Source organism: Nomascus leucogenys, chromosome 13, assembly GCF_006542625.1.
Source record: "Nomascus leucogenys isolate Asia chromosome 13, Asia_NLE_v1, whole genome shotgun sequence".
Lineage (NCBI taxonomy): Eukaryota > Metazoa > Chordata > Mammalia > Primates > Hylobatidae > Nomascus > Nomascus leucogenys.
The window spans coordinates 5,306,869-5,323,313 of record NC_044393.1 but is presented as its reverse complement, the minus strand read 5'-3'; the positions used below and the strand labels follow the sequence as shown (position 1 = coordinate 5,323,313).

Genomic DNA, 16,445 nt, shown 5'->3' with positions numbered 1-16,445 from the left:
GATACTGGTAATCTTTCAATAGCAGTTGTATAACTTTCCTTTAAAAACCAATGTTTTTACATAAAGAAATAGCTGACTTAGAGAGAACTGTGAAGTGCAGTTCAGTATAGGAATATGGCAAAAACCGTGAAGGTGGTGTGAAAATAATTGAAGTCTGAGGAAAAATGACCTCGATATTCCTAAGGGAGTGTAATTTTTGTTCTAATTTCTAAAGTACTTTTGCACTTAGATGGTTTTAACTATAGTCTCTGCCAGCAAAAGCCACTCATAACCCTAGGCCAGCAACCCCCAGTCTGAACGGACCCCTACCCTGTTCAAGGCCCAGAGCTGTGGGGCATCCTAGCCCTGCTAGAAGAGGCTGCAGTGCTCCCGGCATGGACGAGAGGGGAGCGTGGAAGCCCAGAGTCCCTGCCACTGCTGCTGCTGCTTAAAGCCACAACAACTGGTGGCCACAGGCCTCGTGTCTCTCAATCAGCAGCCCCAAGAAAGGTCTCTGAGAGTGCGCCATTTTCTTTCTCCTGAGCTTACTCTTTTGCTTACCTTTAGATGATGACTTCAGCAAGAAAGACAGATGAGCAAATGTCACTTTCACGCAGATAGTTCACCCAACTGCATAAGTGCTCTCAATGGGAGAACTTTCAGCACACTGAAGTCTATTTAAAAATAGCGGGAGAAGGGAAGTTACTTCTCTTTTAAAAGTGCTAATAATAATAACATTAATACTAATTATTTGTATAGTTATGTGACTGAGCATGTACATTTTTTTGCAATGTTGTCATACTACTATTAACAACACTGCTACTGTCATGACGGGAGGGCTGGGGGCCCAGACAGCCTGCTCTGCCCCTGTCATCCCAGCATCCCCCTGGTTAGTGCTGCCTTTCATGCATAAAAATGTCCCAGGTGGATGACAAATGTTATGGTAACCCTAGTTATGCACCATGATTAACTCATTTATGCCTACAACGAGTGGGCAGGAGGTGGGTTTGGGGCCAAAGGGGAACAGGGACCTGAATTTCAAAGGCTGGAGAGCATTCTTTAAATTGTGGCCATTCCCGGCTTAAACTGTTTAGATCCTGGATTAGCAGAGGGGATCTGGGTTTAAAATGATCAGATGGTGAGGGAGAGATGCATGGTTTATAATTGGAGCACTATTAAGAGTTCTCCAATGGCATTTTGAACTATGTTACTTCTTTCTTTTCTTTTTTTTCTTTTTTTAGACAGAGTCTCACTCTGCCACCCAGGCTGGAGTATAGTGGCGTGATCCTGGCTCCTGGATTCAAGCAATTCTCCTGCCTCAGCCTCCCGACTAGCTGGGACTACAGGTGTGTGCCACCACGCCTGGCTTTTTTTTTTTTTTTTGTATTTTTAGTGGAGATGGTGTTTCATCATGTTGCCAGGCTGGTCTTGAACTCCTGACCTCAAGTGATCTGCCCACCTCGGCCTCCCAAAGTGCTGGGATTACAGGCGCGAGCCACCGCACCTGGCTGAACTATGTTATTTCTAAAACAGCTCAGTCACCTTCATGAAGGACTAAAAGAAACTGGACACAGAACCTGGGATACACTTGGCCTCTCTTTTCTAACATATTTTAGTTAGGTTTTCCCTAGCCCTCTCCTTGTAGCAAATTTCTGAGATATATTTCACTGAAGTTCAACTTCTTTTCTTGACAGGCTAGAGAAAATATTGATGAAGCCAAGGTCATGGGCCTCAGAAACCCAGCCCCACAAGCAGAGCAGGAAAACAGCTCCAAGACCTCTCTCCTCACTCATACAGGGCCTGGGGATGCTACAGGTCTTACTGTCTCCTCTACCAGAAAGAAGAGGGTGGTGCTAGCAGGGGAGGGGAGACAAATACTCAGGCACTGCTGGTGGGGACACACTGGTTGCCTCGTAGAGAAGTGCAATGTAGCCAAGGCTCTGTGTTGGCCTATGAGCAGCAGCTCCACTGCTTGATATCATCTCCAGAGAAACACTTGTGACATTTACATGGAGGTGTGTACCGCGACATGGTCGGCAGTGCAGTTTCTAACAGGGACAAAGTGGCAAGAGCTGAATGCACATCGACAGGGATGTGACTGCTGACTGTCTTTATTCAGCCCAGACGATGAGGTGATGGTGAAATAGAACAAGGCAAATCCTACAGGAACCAGCAGGAAAGGGTCTCCAAGATATGCAGATAGATGAAAAGGCTGCAGTGTGAAGCCCATTGAAACACATGAAACTATGTTTGTGTTTTTCAAGATGACATCCTCTATGGAAACCCATTATTTGTGAAGCTGGTAACCTCTGGGGGATTTGAGAGGTGACGTATGAAAACTGTGGCTGGTGCGGGGTCATCAAAGCAGACATTAGCCTTAGCTCTATCTAATATTTTAAAACTATTAGATAATACATGTAATTCATATAATTGCATGTGCAGTTAAACATTAAAGTTAAGAAGTCATGGCTGGAAGAAGCTGCTGATATGTTATCAGTTTCACAGTGTAGACATCTTGAAAAAGGATCTTGAGAAAAATGAACTTGACTTTCTTGTACCTTAATGCTCCTATTTTAGGGGCCAGTTTTAAGTAATAACTGGTGCTTTCGGAACAACTAACAGAAAAAGAGAGTGCCACCAAGTCATACGGCTTTAGCCTTGGCCAAACCCTTCCCGGCTGCCATGTGGACTTTGCCAGGCTGATAACTAAAGACATGGTATAGTCTATTTCTACGTTCCAAACCACTTCTAGCCAGCTCTTGCTTTGCTCTTTCTTTAATAAGGAGCTGGAGGAATGTCAGTTCTAAAGTGATCAAGAAAAGAATGTGAAGCTGTGAACTGTCCATTTGGCTGCTGAGAAAAAATAGATCTGATATCAAGGGGGCTGACATCTGAGCCCTTGGCTCATGTTCCACCTCCACAGGAAGATTCTCTGCTTGCTGTAGTAAACAATTGAGGGATAGAACTAGGACTAGAAAAACTCAGTCTAAGAGTGGCTTTACCACTAACCAGCCGGTCCCACCTCTCTAAGCCTCGGTTTCCTTACTTGTAAAATAAAAGGGCTGAGACTCGATCTCTCCAGTGCCATCCAGCTCCAGGATGACTCCTGTTGATAATGACTTTGGCTGGAAACTCAATTTGGAGTATTCCTCTCTTGTCTCCCACTTAGCACTAGACTTTTTCTGCTTCTATAACAGCCTTTCCACTGTGCCCAAGACCTAGAACATCTTTCTACCTGTCTGATACCTTGTCTTGACACCTTGTCACATGCAGCCTAAAGGCACCTTGCTCTCAACAGACCAAAGGCAGAACTCCTGGCCCCACCACCCCACTCAACATGGCAGAACTCCTGGCCCCACCACCCCACTCAACATGGCAGAACTCCTGGCCCCACCACCCCACTCAACATGGCAGAACTCCTGGCCCCACCACCCCACTCAACATGGCAGAACTCCTGGCCCCACCACCCCACTCAACATGGCAGAGCTCATGGCCTCCTGCTACCTCACACCTGGGCCTCTTTCCCTGCTTCTCCAGCTCAATGAAAAGTACTAGCTTCCATCTAGTTCCACCTGGGTGTCATCCTGACACAGCCAATTCCCCACATCCTTGTTATCACCAAGCCTTGTAAGACATTCTCCTAAATAACTCTAAAAGCCACTCTCGCTATCCTCAGCTTTATGTATTTCTAAAACCAACCACCTCCCTAGACCCAGCTACTATCAACTCTAGCTTCCTCTCAAATTCCACCCCCCTACTCTGTGGCCAGAGAGGTCTTTAAAATAGACAACTTGATTTCGGTTCCTCATGGCCATCAGGAGAAAGGCTTCCCATTGTTTATGGCTGTTCAAGACAACAGAAAGACTGCCGTTTAACCTGTTGGGCCCAGAGATCCCTGCCCAGCCCTCCAGATTCATCTCTGTCCTCCAGCTCTGCTGACCTGTGAGTTTCCCTAACAGGCTTAGCTCCTTTCCGCCAGAGGGCTGGCAAATACACTATTCCTCGCTTGGAACTGCACTACCCTCTGGCTACTCCTCAACTTGGAAATGCACCACCCTCTGGCTACTCCTCAACTTGGAACAGCACCACCCCCCTGCTGCCACATGCTCACCCTTCAGTTCTCAGCTCAAGTGTGCACGTATCACTTTTTCAGTAAAGTATTCCCTACCTTGCCCAAATATAGGGTGGCTTCTTCTGCTGTATACTCGGGGGAAAAAAGCAAAAGAACATGTTTCTTTTCCAGTGTCCTTAGCTCAGGTTGTAATGAGACCCTCCTTAGCACGATGACTCATTATTTCCAGATCCCCCTCACTGCATGCATTCACCATTGTATTCCTAGTGCCTCGCAGAGTACAGGACCTAGAATGGGCATTCAGTGCAGTTGTGCAGACCAAACTCTACAGCTTCTAAGGCTTTCCATTAAGAATCCACTAAAAGAGAAATGGAAAGTGAAATTAAAAAAAAAAATCCAACTCGACTGCCAACTCCAACTTTGTTTTAGGCTCTTTCTGCATGGCTGAGTTCCTCAAAATCCTGCCCCCTCGCTCTCTCACCTCTTGGCCATTACCACCACCATACCACCACCACCACCACCGCTACACCACTATCATAACCACCACCACACCACCACCATCACCACCACCACATCACCATCATCACCACCACCACCATCACCACCACCACCACCACATCACCGTCACCACCACCGCCACACCACCATCACCACCACCACCACCACCACATCACCACCACCACCATCACCACCACTACTACCATCACCACCACCACCACCACCACCACCATCACCACCACCACCATCATCACCACCACCACCACCACATCACCACCACCACCATCACCACCACTACTACCATCACCACCACCACCACCATCACCACCACCACCATCACCACCATCATCACCACCACCACCACATCACCATCACCACCACCACCATCACCACCACATCACCACCACCACCATCACCATCACTACTACCATCACCACCACCACCACCATCACCACCACCACCACCATCACCACCATCATCACCACCACCACCACATCACCATCACCACCACCACCATCACCACCACCACCACATCACCATCACCACCACTGCCACACCACCATCATCACCATCACCATCATCACTACTACCATCACCACCATCATAACCAGCACCATCACCGCCACCAGGCATAGTCACTGGTCAGCTAGCAAGCAGAAGGAGGCAAGATTCATATCCAGGCCTGTGTGGTCCCAAATCTGGCTTCTGGTTTCTCACCTCCAAACTTTCTGTTGAGCCCTCTTATAAGATACCATCTATTTTCCCTTTGAAGCCCACCTAAATACTGTCAGAGAAAAGACATTAGAGAAAAATCCCTTTAAAAATAGATATAAAACGAGGGTGCCCCCATTTCACCCTTCTCTCTCCTACACACTTTCGGGGACACTGCAAGGCACAGACGAAGGATGAAGAAGTCAGAGAAAGCCGAAATAAGTAACAAAAACATCAATCTAACTGGCACTACTAACTAGAAGAACCCAAAAGAATAAACTAAAAATGATTTTAAATATAAAAAGAAGTCCAGATTTACCAAATATCACAACCGTAAAACCCAAAGGACACCGAATTGGAGGTTCCTAGATTTTGAGATTTTAGACTAAAATCTACACACAGTGGCATAAGCCACTGTGCCCAGCCAGACCACGCTAATATTTCAAAAGAAATGTGTGGCACTTACATCGGGTTGCCAGCTGTTTTGCTTTTTTTTTTTTTTATCTGCTAGATAAAGTCACTGAAAACTAAATAAAAGCAAAATTTAAAAAACAGTATCAGTGGGCGCGGTGGCTCACGCCTGTAATCCCAGCACTTTGGGAGGCCGAGGCGGGCAGATCACGAGATCAGGAGATGGAGACCATCCTGGCTAACATGGTGAAACCTCGTCTCTACTAAAAATACAGAAACAAAATTAGCCGGGAGTGGGGGCAGGTGCCCGTAGTCCCAGCTACTCGGGAGGCTGAGGCAGGAGAATGGCGTGAACCTGGGAGGCGGAGCTTGCAGTGAGCCGAGATGGAGCCACTGCATTCCAGCCTGGGCGATAGAGCGAGACGCTGTCTCAAAAAAAAAAAAAAAAAAAAAAAAATCTAAAATCTTTTGGGGAGGGTAGAATTCAGGCAGTTTTATTTATTCATTCATTCATTACAAGCATTTCTGATTTATTTATTTTCAAAGACTCTAAAATCTTAAAGCAAAACAAAACCCCTAATTATCATCGACAATCCTTCTAGAAAGAAATGACATTAAAATTCTAAAAGACAGGAAGCTTATATAGCCTCAAAATCAAGAATCAAAATCAAAAGTCCCTCCCCTGAATAAATTTAGCTTGATGAAAGCCCCACTACAACATCTTTCATTTTCTCATTTCACTGTGGACTGGCATTTGGGAAGCGCTGACTTAGTTCAACTCTTTCCCTGATCAGGGAGTCTCTTTTACCAAATCCTCTAGAAACCTTCTCTGAGTGTTTGCCTGAGTAGGCTGCTGGTTGCTTCATAAACCAACCAATTCTGAAAGTGGCAGAAGATGAGAAAAACGTACAAAAATCAATACCATTTCTATAAATACATAATAAGAGGCCTGAAAATATAATTAAAAAAAAAGAGCCCACTCACAATGCAACAAAAGCATCAAATACTTGGGAAATATATGATATATATTCATATATCAAACTCACATAGGATATATTAAAATTACATGAAGAAAACACAAATCCTTAATGAGAGAAATAGTGACCTGAACAGATTGAGAGGCCATACTTCTGGCTTAAGACTAAATGCAGAAAAGATGACAATATTTCCCAACTTAATTTATAAATTGAACGCCATTCCAGTCAAAATATCACCAAGGTCATTTATAAAACTTGATAAAAATGGTTCTTAAATTCATATAGAAAAATAAATGGACAAAACATCAGAGAATGCTGAGATACTATGCAGTGAGAAGGCATTTGCCCCAGCAGATCTTAAAATATAGTCTAAAATCATCATTGTTAAGGCTGTAGAGCAGTCACGCTAAGATGCTGGGAAAATGCCACAATTTCACTAACTGAGCAGGAATGAAACCACTAGCAATTAAAACTACAGAACCCACAGAAGGCCACAACGCTCCGAGGACAGAGAGATGTCTTGCAAAACTCTCTTATCTCAGTTGTGGACAGGAAGCTTTTGTTTTTGTTTTTCTAACTAACTGAGCAAGGTCAGAAATTTACAAAGTGACAAGATGAAGATTTCCTGACAGCGTAAAACAAGCCTCCCCTTAAGTATTTTCCAAGGATCATCTCAAGCCCCACACAGCACCTCATTCCTAGAATGCTTACGGTCAAAAGCACACTTTGGCAGTTAATTAAATTCCCGTTGTCCTCTAATTGCGAGTGTGAGTGTGTGACACAGGCTGGCGGCTACAACTCCTGTTCCAGAGGCTCTTTTGCCAGGGACCCTGCACCATCTCCACCAGGTGCCCAGGCACTCAGGAGGTACTGCTGGACTTCTTGCTGGGCCGTGGGCTCCCTAAATACACAGATTATTGCTTAAGGGCGAGGATCTCCTCCACTTAAGTCAAATCTCACATGCCTCAATGCCTTTTCTTTTTATATGTGGCTCCTCACATGCCTGAAACCAAATCTGCTATTTGGAAGACCAGAAAGTCTTCTCTTGCTCCTCTTCCCTCCCTCCTCAGTGAAGAGCTGGGAGAGAAGTGACGGCTGCTTCCTGAGGGAACTTCTAGACCAGTAAAGGGAAGGACTCCCAATTTGTGACGACTTTTAGCTGAAACAATGGATGGGGAAGAGGGGGTCCAGAAGAAATCACCAGCCTCCAGGGCGTTCTCATTTCTGATGTCAACAGGCCCTTCTTTCATTCTCCTGGCTCCATGATATTTTATCATGCACAATGTATGTCACTCATGGGCCCTATTAGGAATCCTACCATCCTAGCAGTGGAGGTGACCTTCTAGACCAACCCATCCAACACCTCAGGGTTCCCATACACAAGGAAGGAAGAAGTGGAAAGAAAACCCTGATGTGGAAACCAAGTATCCACCACAAGGAAGCCAAGGATGCACCCTGCTAGGGCACTGATCTGATTATCAACCCATCCAGACCAACCCCACACACACCTGACTGAGACCTAAGGGGGCCACACATCCTAACACCAGCATGAGGCAGGACCTCATCTTCACTGGACTGTCTTTTAGAAAAATGAAGCCAAGCGAAAATAACAAACAAATATCTTAGAATTCTCTTTAACGCAAAGCAATGCTACAGTGAATGACGCCGATTTCTCCCCAGTTATCAGGATGGACTGATTACAGTGCCCAGATTCATTTGCCTGAAGATAATTGCCTCAATTATCCACTTCACTTTGCACATATAGAAATAGTCCCAATCTACTGCAGCCTCAGTGACTAGACATGTAAAATTGGTCTAATCATATTTTGAAGAGCTCGAGCTGCAAGGATTTCTATGAGCGTGTGCCTAAACCGTGACACCACTAAGGGTTTCTCCCCTCTGGGCTCGAGGCACGCTCGCTCTCTCCCTCCCAAAAGTCTGATGGGGTGAGTCAGATCCTCAGCAGATAAGACGAAAACAACTTTGAGGCTCTCTGTCAGGGCTAGGGGCTAGAGGAAAGATAGGATGTCCAGGACAGCTGGACAAAAGACAAAGCTATGAGCTGAGAGCTTTCCTGACAGTTGAGTGGTCCTTTGCAATCAGCAGTGTTTTCACCTACAGCTCACTGGCTGGCGTGGCTGCTGGTGGGCAGGGCAGAGGTGGACATCTGGGGTCAGAACCACGTAGACTGGGGGTGTCCTGGGACAATGATGTCTCAGCTGGCTGCAGGAAAGAACCAGACAAGCTCAGTGTAGGTCCGGCCGGGCAGACAGCCGGAGCTCAGGACGAAGCAAGGCAGGGTGTCAGAGTCCAGGGGCTGAACCGGAGAACACAGAATGCCAAGCTCCAGGGCCACGGCAGAGAAATGAGACACCACGTCCAAGAGGCCTGTACCCCTCTTGGGTACTGATGCTTTGCCTGAGCAAGGAGGCTTCTAGATGCTTCCCATTGGATCAAGAGTCTAGAAATTGCTCCTCCTGTGGCAGAGGGAGAGAGAGGGAGCTAGGCACTGTATCAGTAGGAGAAGCTCAACAGAGCACGAAGTGAAGAGAAAGTAAGGGAGCTCCTGGGAAGACAGCTCGAGCAATCTCTATGCACAAAACGAAGGCTCCTTTCTGATCCCACTCCCTTTAAAAACGAATGGCACAAATACAGTATTGTAATCCCAACAATGGCCTGGACAGAAACCAGCCATGTGAAAAGGTGATTATTTCCCTCTATTGTCTGCTTTTAGCTCTAGATGGCATTCCCCCCAAATCTCAAAATCAGGAGCTCGAGGTTTTCACCATTTCTACTGGTGAGAGCCAATTGCTATCAGTGCAGTCTGAATAGCAGCAAAATAGCACCCTAGAGAACCGAGCCAAATGCTTCTGCATTGTACCTGGTCCTCTCTGGGGAACAGGCAGGAGGGGCCAATACCAAATTCTCGGCGGGGTTGAGCCTTACTGGCTGATTGCCACAGTGAGGGGTGGGGAGTGCTGCAAGCTCCCTGAATTCATTTCTATCCAAAGGAAAGTTTGAAAAGCTCTTCATCTCCAAAAATAGTCCTTTCCAATGATTATCCAAAAAATATCTTCAAGAGTGATTATACCCACTCACCAGGCAGGGCAGAACCAATCCATTATCTTGAGTTTCATCTTGGAAAATGCGTTGATGTCTATGGGACCCCTGACAATAGCCTGCAAGCCTTCTGAGAACCCATGATTCATCTGTCTCCCCCAGGGCCACTAGCACATGGCTTTGCACACGGTAGACACATGGTTAGAAACAAGTGGATTGAAAGCAATTCTCATGGGCTTTTAAAAATCAAAAGAAAATCTCAGAGTCAGACTAGGTAAAGACTCATCTCTTTCTGAAAATCACAAGATGAACTGTACCTCTGATTCTAACCAGTTACTCAACTTCCCTCCCTGTCTATCTGGGCTGGAATGTATTACTCTACACCTGTCAGCAATCTGGTTTTAATATTTGGGGGCACTTCACATCAATGTGTGTGTTGTTGGATGGCAGGAATTGCTCATCCTCAATTACTTCGATCTCCCCACAATGCCCGGAATAGTGTCTTGATCATAGAAGTGGCTCAATTTATGATTGCTAAATAGCCAATTTCATTTGTAATTTCCGAGACAGCTCCAGGAGAGGAGGCAAAGAGAACCAATGTAATTAACAGATGGACTTGACTAATTTCTTTGCTTCAACAAGCGGTGAGTTGTGGAGCAAAGAGCCTCCACGCCCTGCCTTGGTGAGGAAAGCTCCTCCACGGGCCACTGGATCCATCGCACACATCTGTTTGCCCTGTCTTAAAACTGCCACCGCAACATTCCTTCCTGTCACTGAGCCACTTGCACTTTCAATGCTTCCAAAATAGTAAAAAGTAGAGGGGGGAGGATCGTGTCCATCAGTAGAGCCCCCAAACCCTTCTCCCACAGCCTACAGGGGCCTTCAATGGAATCAGAGGCTAACCTGGTAAGACTGTTGTGGGCACCAAGTTCCAACCCCACTCGCTCACGCACACCATGAAAAACATCTCCAGTGTGTGGTCACCTGTCCTTTGACTTCACATTGCTTCTGACAAAGTGCCAACTTTCTGACAGCCCACTCCATGTCAGATTCTTCTTTGGGTTGTGCTGAAGGCTTTCTGCTACAACTACCACCGATAGGTTCTAATTTTGCCCTCCAGAGCCATATATAATAAATCTTAAGGCCTCTTCCACATGAAAATCCTTTAAGGAGCTAAAGATAATATTCTTCACAATTTATCCGAATCAGAAGCTTACTGTATGATACTGTAGTGAGCTGGGAACTGCACTTTCCTGTCCAACTGGTTTAGGAGCCTCCCTCCAGCAGAGCCCTGGAAGTGATATATGCCCATACTTTATTTACCGGCAGGCAGACAGACAGAGCCCCTTGTTCCTTAGCCTGGTAACAACAGAGGTCGTTCATCGCCCACTTGCTCCTTTTTGAAATTCACTCTGCAGCAAGCATTTTTAAAGTCATGCACGTAATGCATTTTAAAGAGCATCTTCCGTACGGCTCCATTTGCTCGACCTCGGCACTAAGTGTGAGATGGAATGGCATCTCAGTGCAGTCCCCCGCTCCTTCCTCCCAGAGGCTGTGGTGAATGTACACTAAGATGTATTTGTAACTACACAGGACTGGGGCTCAAAAATGCAGTGTTTTGTTAAATGTTTGTTTGCTGATTAAAATGCATCTTGCAAAGAAAACGCATTGCTAATGCAGAATCTAGTCCAAAAATATGTATTATGTAATGCACATTTTTTAATAATGCAGGCAATCTCAGTGTATCTATATTAGTGAATCAGCTCTGGGCTGCCATCTCCTTTATAGGCATAAAAGCACTCCATCTGAAGAATGAAGTACTTTCTTATGTACACTAAAGAATCATAATCCACCTCATTGCTGACAGCTGACATTAGTTTCCATTCAAAGGGCATTTACTAGCACCCATATATTCCTGATTTTTCCCCCAACGTGCCCTGATATCAGCTTGATAATATATTTCTGTTCCATATGCTGTCGATGGAGCTGTGCTAATTAGAAGAAATAAAGTGGGTGGGTCAGTGTAGGCAGACCCTCTAGAATCGTGCCCCATTAGTCAGGACTGAGAGGCAGAGATCAGGAGTTGAAATATACAGCTCTAAATGCCCCTGTCCAGTGTCCCATGATAATATCCACACAGTGACTACAGCCATGCAGGCACCTGTGATAATAAAACCCTTGCAGTTCCACAGGAAAAGTGGTAGAGCAGGGCACAACTGGAACATAGACATTTGTCCTTTTGTGGGGTTTGACAAATCAATCCTACTTTATCAGACTAACCTCCCAGGTTCAAGCAATTCTTGTGGCTCAGCCACCCGAGTAGCTGGAACTACAGGCGTGTGTCAACACGCCTGGCTAATTTTTGTATTTTTAGTAGAGACGGGGTTTCACCATGTTGGTCAGGCTGGTCTCGAACTCCTGGCCTCAAGTGACCCACCCGCCTCGGCCTCCCAAAGTGCTGGGATTATAGGTGAGAGCCACCATGCCCAGCCCAATCACTATTTTAATGCTACAAACTAACACAGAGTGCAAGATACAAGCTAGACACAGCCAAGATGCAGAAAGGAAAACCTCAGCACAGCCAAAGCAGTTGCTGGTCTCTCACTGGGGTATGAACTCGGCACTTGGTGGCTTTAATACAGGTGTGGTGTTGAAGGTGTGAGGTTAAGTTCCATCACGGTGAGAATGGCTGTGGGTACCTGACTGACTCTTCAGACACCAGGCAGAAGTACCAGTACCAGGAGGGCCTGGTGGGCCACCCAGTGGTAGAGCCTCTTTTTTAAAGATTCCCCATACTGACTCAAGAAGGAGAAAAGGACACAACCCGTGACATGTGTCCTAAGTGAAACAACCTTCTTGATACTCCCATGGATTCTAGGATGATGGCTTTGCTCTGAGTTGTTTCCACCTTTGGACTTGTCACTATGGCCAAAAAGGCACTCCATAATCATCATGGAGGGCCAGACTGAAGACATGCACGCTCCAAAAGCAGCAGCCAGGTTAGCTCCCACTGCAGGGATCTCTTCCCGTAGGCCATCATTTGATTTTCTAGGGCCAAGAAAGAGCGGCACTATTTACTCCAAGTCTTCAGCCTTGCAGAGTTCAACAACACAATCTAGTGGTGTCTGGCCGCCCCCTAGCCCTGATCCAATCATTTTCTCATGTGGAATTCAAGCTAGATTAAACAACGTTGGTGGGTACAGAGGGATTCTGACTGATTCAATCTCCTGATTAACAGCAAATTAATCCAAAATATCCTTTCCTTAATACAATACTTTCGTTGTTTTTGTTGTTCACTACTCTACCTTCGGCACCTAAAACACAGCTTGGCACATGCAAGGCACCCAATGAGCATTGCTGAGTTACCTTTGTTAAAAACCTAGCTAGGAGCCGGGCACGGTGGCTCACGCCCGTAATTCCAGCACTTTGGGAGGCCGAGGCGGGCGGATCACTTGAGGTCAGGAGTTTGAAACCAGCCTGGCCAATATGGCAAAATCCCCTCTCTACTAAAACTACAAAAATTAGCCGAGTGTAGTGGTGCACACCTGTAATCCCAGCTACTCAGGAGACTTAGGTAGGAGAATCTCTTGAAGCCAGGAGGCAGAGGTTGCAGTGACCCAAGATCACATCAGTGCACTCCAGCTTGGGTGACAGAGGGAGATTCTGTCTCAAAAAAAAAAAAAAAACTTATCTAGGAAATAGCTGTAAGGGGCCTCCAGTGAGGATCCCGTGTCACCCTGAACTGCCCCGCAGGAGAGAAGTGGTTGTGTGAACTGAGATCGCAGGAAAGACTTCCCTTTACCCATGCTCTCAGCTCCAGTCCATTTCCAGCACCACCTTCTCAGCTCAATCGAGCTCAGGGCAGTCCTCAGATGGGCTTGCAGACTTGCAAACTACTACCTCAACCGTGGGGGCCCTTGTTGAAGAAGATGAGGTAATTAGCCAATTCAGACTGTTTGGGCACGTATTTTTTGGAAACTTCTCTAATTAGTCACTGTAACAGATCTGCTAAAGGTAGTTTCATGATTAATGGCTGCCCGAAGTTACCATCCTCAAACTATTAAGCCATTGGAAAATGCTAGGGTCTTAATACTCGTGTATAGACCCTCATTCCCCTGAATATTTGCTATTTGGAGTTCTGGGTTTTTAGCTGCTCCCAGGCTGTGTTTATTTCACCAATAACTGGGGAAACTGGGGAGGGGCACGACCCCACGGGAGCCTGCGCCCACCTGCCCAAGTACTGGGGCTAGCTTGCCGCTTGCTCCTTGCCACCCGCCAGGCTCCCCGCCCATCGCTTCGCCCAAATCCTTTCAAACAAAGTTCCCTCCTGCCACCTGCCGGCCCACTAGGGTCTGCGCCACAGGCTCGGCGCCACCGCGCAGCTCGCGGGGAGGTGGCCCCCACCTCCTTACTGCACATGCCCGGCAGAAGTCCGGGCGCGCAACTTCGCAGAACCTCACTGCCCATCCCTCCTCGCCTCAGTCTCCTCTGTCCTCTCCCAGGCAAGAGGACTGGCGGAGGCACCTCTCTCGAGTCTTAGGCTGCGGAATCTAAGACTCAGCGAGAGGAGCCCGGGAGGAGACAGAACTTTCCCCTTTTTTTCCCATCCCTTCTTCTTGCTCAGAGAGGCAAGCAAGGCGCGGAGCTTTAGAAAGTTCTTAAGTGGTCAGGAAGGTAGGTGCTTCCCTTTTTCTTCTCACAGGAGGTGAGGCTGGGACCTCCGGGCCAGCTTCTCACCTCACAGGGTGTACCTTTCCCGGCTCCAGCAGCCAATGCGCTTCGGAGCCGCTCTCTGCAGAGCCAGAGGGCAGGCCGGCTTCTCGGTGTGCGCCTAAGAGGATGGATCGGAGGTCCCGGGCTCAGCAGTGGCGCCGAGCTCGCCATAATTACAACGACCTGTGCCCGCCCATAGGCCGCCGGGCAGCCACCGCGCTCCTCTGGCTCTCCTGCTCCATCGCGCTCCTCCGCGCCCTTGCCACCTCCAACGCCCGTGCCCAGCAGCGCGCGGCTGCCCAACGCCGGAGCTTCCTTAACGCCCACCACCGCTCCGGCGCCCAGGTATTCCCTGAGTCCCCCGAATCGGAATCTGACTACGAGCACGAGGAGGCAGACCTTGAGCTGTCCCTCCCCGAGTGCCTAGAGTACGAGGAAGAGTTCGACTACCAGACCGAGAGCGAGACCGAGTCCGAAATCGAGTCCGAGACCGACTTCGAGACCGAGCCTGAGACCGCCCCCACCACTGAGCCCGAGACCGAGCCGGAAGACGAGCGCGGCCCGGTGGTGCCCAAGCACTCCACCTTCGGCCAGTCCCTCACCCAGCGTCTGCACGCTCTCAAGTTGCGAAGCCCCGACGCCTCCCCAAATCGCGCGCCGCCCAGCACTCAGGAGCCCCAGAGCCCCAGAGAAGGGGAGGAGCTCAAGCCCGAGGACAAAGATCCAAGGGACCCCGAAGAGTCTAAGAAGCCCAAGGAGGAGAAGCAGCGGCGCCGCTGCAAGCCGAAGAAGCCCACCCGCCGTGACGCGTCCCCGGAGTCCCCTTCCAAAAAGGGACCCATCCCCATCCGGCGTCACTAATGGAGGACGCCGTCCAGATTCTCCTTGTTTTCATGGATTCAGGTTAGTTGCCCACCGCTAAACTGGGGAGCCTGAGGGCGGTGTGGGAGCGGCGCGGGCGGAAAGGAGGTGAGAAGGAAAGGCAGGTTAGGGGCGAGTGGGAAGAGACGAGGCTCAGCTGGCCAGCCCGGGACCGGGGGTCAGGGTGAGGCGGCGAGGGCTCCCCCAAACTTCCCAGGATGCCAGGGGCGCCCTGGTGGCCAAAGGCTTGTTGGACGGCGGGGCGCACCCCGTGCGTCCCGCTGGAGACAACCTGAGGTCTCGGAGCTGGTGCCCCGGCTACGCGACTGAATCCCGAACGCACCACAGATTTGGAGCTGCACACCCAAACGGCATCGGTAAGTCACTTGTTTTGCGCGCTTTTCTTCCTCCTAGAAAGACTAGTCTCAAATAAGTTGGCCTTCTCAGGTGTCCAAAATGTGGTTCGGAGGTGCGCGCGCCAACTTTCACGATGTGAGAGCAGCCGCGCTGTAGAGACACTGTTGAAATGCGTGGAAAGTAATCAGAACGGAATGGGCGAGAACTCTGGAGACTGACCACCCGGGAGGGAAGTCACGCGCGCGCGGCGCCTAAGCAGCTCAGAGCCGGGAGCCCAGGTCCCAGAGCTGACAATTAAGCCGCGGGACCTCCGCGCCAGTGCCCCCCGCTGCCGCGCGCCTGCCTTGGCCGCTACAGCCCGCCTCCCGGCGCTCGCGGGACAGAGACCGCCTCAAAGAGCTTGCGCACCTGCCCGCGCGCGCCGGAGCTGACCTCTCCCGGCGGCGGGCGGTTAAGGGAAAGTACTTGGGGGAAAGGTAGAGGAGGTAAGGGGACCCTTGGGGGTGCCCCTATGGGCTACCAGGGTTGAACGCACAGGCATGGTCACGTCGGGGTATTGCCAAGCTTTTGGCGCAGCTGGTCGAGTGGCCAGGCTGCATGCGGCTTAGCAGGAGACGTCCTGGGCTGTTTGCGCAGGACCTCTGGAGGCCCTAGAGATGGTCGCAAGCGGAAAGGTAAAGCGGAACAAGGAAAGGCTGGAGAGGGGTGTCGCGTCTAACATCAGGATAACTTACAATTCGTTTCCAAAGAGCGCGGTACGCACAGAGCTGGGGAAAGGTGTTGGATCCGGCGCCAGTCCTTGGACG

At 48.8% G+C, this 16,445-nt stretch overlaps 2 protein-coding genes across 2 annotated transcripts in view; both read left to right on the top strand.

Moving 5' to 3' along the window:
* The first annotated feature begins 14,141 nt into the window (after window positions 1–14,141).
* Window positions 14,142–15,282, top strand: LOC115830355 (neuroendocrine secretory protein 55). The gene has a single exon (XM_030825860.1). The coding sequence runs from the start codon at window positions 14,548–14,550 to the stop codon at window positions 15,280–15,282; it is 735 nt and encodes a 244-aa protein (XP_030681720.1). The 5' UTR covers window positions 14,142–14,547.
* GNAS (GNAS complex locus) overlaps window positions 14,159–16,445 on the top strand; it is a 71,764-nt gene continuing 69,477 nt past the window's right edge. Inside the window, exon 1 of the mRNA XM_012511793.2 lies at window positions 14,159–15,324. Within this exon, the coding sequence (XP_012367247.2) occupies window positions 15,282–15,324 (43 nt within the window). The 5' untranslated portion in view covers window positions 14,159–15,281. The remainder of the gene's footprint in view (window positions 15,325–16,445) is intronic.

Coding starts and splice junctions, on each gene's coding strand:
- LOC115830355 (XM_030825860.1), top strand. CDS start 14,548: ATGGATCGGAGGTCCCGGGCTCAGCAGTGGCGCCGAGCTCGCCATAAT.